The following is a 4,921-nucleotide window of genomic DNA, read 5'->3' as shown; positions in this document are numbered from 1 at the left end:
ATGGTCAGGCAACCATGACCTCACAGGTATTCGGTCATTCATGACCTCACAGGTACTCGACCATCCATGTCTTATTAAATGATCGACGATCCTTGGCCATAGTAAATGGTCGGCCAGTCATAGCCTCACAAGTACTCGGTCATTCATGGTCTCACAAGTACTCGATCAACCATGACCTTAAAATGTTCAGCCATGTTGACCTCAACTTCTCAACCAATCATTTGCTTGAAGGGGTACTTCAATCATCAACAAACCTAGGTTAATCAACGTATAGTAGGTGCTACCTAATCCATCTTCATCGAAAAGAACCTATTAACCCCTTCACACATTATATCATTCTTGAGTTTGGAGCCTTGTGTACTATATGACTACCAGACCGTTTGTTAGGTCGTCCACCAAAGCCAACCGCCAAGCTAACCGTCAGGATACTATTAGGTTGACCACCAAGCCAACCACCAAGTATTTCAGAAATGGTGGTAACAAACACAACTTAAATTAAAGAACTTTTGAAAAGCGACCAATTAAAAAATTAAAAATAAGATTCAATCCTATACATGAAACAAACACTATTTTAAACCTTGAATATGATTAAAAAAATAACTAATGTTTCTCATATTTATAAAATTCACAAATGCATATCCACACTAAGATTTAATATAGTTAAGTTAATTATTTGGTAACCATATATTTGCACACCAGCCTTATAATTTATATTGTTAACTTAGATATTCCTCTTATCTTATTTTAGACAGAGTTTAGCCCGCTGTACACTATTGAACATAATTATATAAAATAAAATTGATGAACCATCTTTATAAAGTTGTGCATATATTAATTATATTATATTATTTAGCTTAACCTCTCCTTGTCTATGCACAAATAATTGAAAATTACATACTTATATATTCTTCATTTATAAGATCTTCATTAGTAGTGTCTAAACATTTATTTGGGTGAATTTTCATAAAATGAATTATCATTTCTTCAACATTATAGATATTTATTTTCTATAACAATTTCATTGTAGATACATGATTGTATCTATAAAATACAGCTTGCAATCATAATATTTTTCCTTCTTGTTTTTTCTAATGATATAAAAGTAGAAAAGGAGAATTGGATTCCTAGTGATGCCATATAATTGGAGAAATGAATATGAAATCATAAATAAACTGGAAAAAAGTATATTAAAAAATATCTTGGGAACCTCTTTAAAATATGCTTTTATTGGATTTCCACCACATGCTTTCATTCTCTTCATAGTTAATGATTCTATGTAAAGAAAGCCTGCAACCATTGATCATTGTCGCGAATCCAACAAAACAGCTTACATAAGCTAAATGAGATCATTTCAATAATTAAGTAAACAGAACAACATATTTAAATGATCACGTCCCAATTCCCACGTGACCAGTACACAACACATTTTAAATCTTTTTGTAAATCAAAACATTATATTTAGGAGAAGACAATTAATTACATTTATTACCATGTGATTCTAATCTCCAAAAAGAAACTAAAAATAGGACTGGTAATAGTAATTAGATATACAGAAATAAATCCTCCATTCCTAAATCCTCCATTTAGTCATGTTGATTCAAGACTAAATGGTCCTTGGTCCACTCCCCAGTTCACACTCCAAATATCTTCTAATCAGTAATCACAGCACTGGCATTATTCCAACCACACTAATCCACTTATTCATTTACATACTTATCATAATTATAACAACTCACTGTAAAGATTAATATGCAGATATTCAATATACTAAAGAAGGGGTTATTGCAAGACTTATGTACACTTATTATTATAATAATTACAAATTTATACAATGATCACATGATTACCATTTCCTTGGTGGCCCTTGATCTCCTCCACTCCAATGAAAAAATGTAACAAAAAAAAAGAGATATAAGCTACAAAATTTTCTTGTTTTTCTTTTTCTTTCTTCTCTATATTTTTCTGCAATTTAGTTTTGTTTTTGTTGATTAAACTTCTTGAGAGTTGTCTGGGGAAGAAAGAGGGAAGCAGGTGTCTTCACCACCGGTGTTCCAAAGAAAATGAGCATAGTTAGCAGCATAGAAGGAGTTATTAGGATCAGCTGAAATGGCCTCCAAATAAGTTTCTTCTGCCGCCCACAAATCATTCTTCACTTTCCACAGAAAGGTGGCGTATTTATTATATGCCTCCGCGTCTGGTGGTTCCACCTCTATTGCTTTCTTGAAGTACTCTTCCGCTCTGTATTCAAACCACAACCTAATTGTTAGTCAATAACACAACCACTTATCACATGTAGATTAAATTGCAACAGCACGTTACAAGATTCAACTAATTAGTTAAATAGATTTTCTTTATATATGTTTCTATGAGCATAAAAGTAAAAGTCAACAAGGTTACGTGTTAGATCTTCCTAGTCCTGCACGTGCAATATCATGCGAGGAAGAGATAGATCTTGCTCACAAATCAGTGGTGTAGGTATACCACACCACATATTCAACTATCAATATTCAATTGGACTAAAAGCGATTTCTTTATCCTTTTCTTCATCAAGGTTAAATCTCAAAACAAAGATTTCTTTATTTTTTTCTTCATCAAGGTTACATCTCAAAACAAAAAAAACAAGCTGAGTGACATCTTTGAAAACAATTGAACACTGTTATTAAGACCAAAAGTGTCACAGTGAATATCTAATTGAACAACATATTTAGAGTTAGACTTTGAAATTACTATTCAAACTGGAACTACTCCATTTGAATTTATCTAATTAGTTAGCAATGAAAAATTCTCATAAAACAATATTATGAATCAGTAAAAGTAAGATGAACACGGTAAAAAAAAGTTAATTTTAGAGAAAAATAATAAAAGTGAAGCATGTTTGATAGGTTCGAACCTGTCAAAATCGTGAGCAACGAGGTAGAGGAACTGGGCATAGTTGGAAAGAAGAAGAGTGTTGTTAGGATCCTGAGACAAGCCTGTTTGGTACACAAGCTCCGTTCTCAGATACTCTGCATAGTCATCGGATTCGATCCTCGCCATCACAGGTGAAACAAACCCTTTCATGGCATCACGATCCAAACCCTCACCTCTCGAACTCACTTCCATTCTCGAAGCCTCTTCCACCATCGCGTTCCAAAGCTTCGCCTCTTCCTCCTCTTGCCCCAACACCGAGTCTGTTTCCCCTGTTTTGCAAACCTGAGACGAAGCACCCTCGGGAAACACCGTGCCATACCGGTCCGACCGGTCGAACCGGCCATCCCCGTCGGTGCCATTTGCAGCAGGACGCACCCTCCCGCCTCCTCCATTACCGCCGCCTACGGAGGCGGTGTTCTTCCCGTTGGAAACAGAGAAGGTCTTCACGGCAGAGGAATCAATGGTATGAGTGTGACCCCTTTGGTCCTGAACCTCCACGACGGTGGTTACCGGTGGCGGAGCCACGGCGGCGATCGCAGTGTTGTGCCCCATTGAATAAACAGTAAAATTCGCCAGTAAAATCATTACATACACCATGAGAGTTGGAGTGTGAGAGAAAACTTGCTGAAACAACCACACGAAGGAGGCGTGCATTTCGTTCTGCACGCGTTGGAGGATTCCTTGCAGATCTTCGTAGAAGAGAACCTCCCTCATTTGAAGAGTGTAACTATGGAGTTCTCTGATTATAAAAACCATAGAAGAGAAAGCTTTCTTGACAGAGCAATATGCAGATTCCCCTGCGTCTCTAAACCCTTCCTTCCACTGCAGCTTCTTCTTAATTATCCTCAACGAAAACGGAAGCTCCACGCTGTTCGCTTTCCGTTCAATATTCGCTGGAATAATCTCCTCCGGCGGTTCAAACTCCTCTGCGAAATTCAGCGCCGGAGCAGTCTCTTGAAAATCCTCGGATTCCGAATCGTTGGCATTGACGGCGTCACAAGAGAGTTGAAACTTGAGCGCGAGATCCTCTATCTTCTTCGCGAACTCTTCGTCGGAGAAAGGCTCCAAGCTTGCGCTGCACGCTCTCCGCAACTTCCCCCTGCGCGTGAAAAGCGCGTGGTGATCGAACGACTTCGTCTTTGGAAGAAGGCGCGTGGACGAAGGGAACAGGTTGGAGCGGTGCACGAAGCTGCAAACTAGAGTTCGGGGCTTCGAGGAAGGGGAAGAGATGGCAGAGGCAAGAGTTTGCGAGGAAGAAGGAGAATGAGGAAGAACGGGTTGCGACAATTGCAGAACCTTGAGTCCCATAACGACGTCGTAAACCGGTGAATGAAAATCTCCCCTTTTATGAAGAAAGAAGTGTTCCTTTTAGCTCACTCAAACCTACACAAGAAAACGAAACAGATTCATCGGTAAACGCCACAAAGCAACACGAAATTCTTGCATTCCATTGGGATTCAACAAGTAATGATTATAACTTCCATGGAAAACGGATCTGAGAATATAACTGTGTCCAAGAAAATAACAGAGTAAATTAATTAATGAACAAACTTACTCACTGCAACTAAGCAAGTTCGCGGGTCCGCAGGTTATGGACTCTGTTTCTATGAGACGCCGACGATGGTTTTCCGACGAGTGTGACGGCGGAGACGAAGCGCAAGAGTTGCGGCTTCAGTTTATATCAAAAGGGTTAAATGGGGAATGCAGGGGAATATATAGGGCAAAGGCAAAATGTGAGAGAAGATGGAGAAAAATATCAGAGGGTGGTGACCGGTTGCTACGGTAATAGTTCCATTCTATTGCATGCAAACCGCCATCAAGCCTTACAGCTGCATCAGGTTCTCAGTCTTCGTGTGGGTCCCTTCTTGTCACTGTTCTCCACCATCATACTCTGATTTTTTTTTCCAAACTTTTACTACATGAAAATTCACTATAACCCAAAAATATATAAAAAGAAACTAAAAATTAAAAGAAACTTCTGCATGAATCTCGCTCCATATGAATTTTATTC

At 38.4% G+C, this 4,921-nt stretch overlaps 1 protein-coding gene across 2 annotated transcripts; it reads right to left on the bottom strand.

The window, feature by feature from the left end:
- Nucleotides 1-1,784: 1,784 nt before the first annotated feature.
- LOC108343435 (uncharacterized) lies at nucleotides 1,785-4,640 on the bottom strand. 2 transcript variants are annotated; one of them, XM_017581719.2, is made up of 3 exons: nucleotides 4,470-4,640; nucleotides 2,891-4,293; nucleotides 1,785-2,238 (listed from the first exon to the last, which is right to left on the bottom strand). In XM_017581719.2, the coding sequence occupies exons 2-3, from the start codon at nucleotides 4,216-4,218 to the stop codon at nucleotides 1,989-1,991; spliced, it is 1,578 nt and encodes a 525-aa protein (XP_017437208.1). In that variant the 5' UTR covers nucleotides 4,219-4,293; nucleotides 4,470-4,640; the 3' UTR covers nucleotides 1,785-1,988. The 2 variants fall into 2 exon arrangements, with proteins under 2 accessions (XP_017437208.1, XP_017437207.1); XM_017581718.2 differs by having other exon boundaries at nucleotides 4,466-4,633.
- Between the last annotated feature and the right edge of the window lie 281 nt (nucleotides 4,641-4,921).

The sequence above is a fragment of the Vigna angularis genome, chromosome 6, assembly GCF_016808095.1.
Source record: "Vigna angularis cultivar LongXiaoDou No.4 chromosome 6, ASM1680809v1, whole genome shotgun sequence".
Lineage (NCBI taxonomy): Eukaryota > Viridiplantae > Streptophyta > Magnoliopsida > Fabales > Fabaceae > Vigna > Vigna angularis.
Note: the sequence above shows the minus strand (reverse complement) of the source record. Positions and strands in the feature narration are given on the sequence as shown.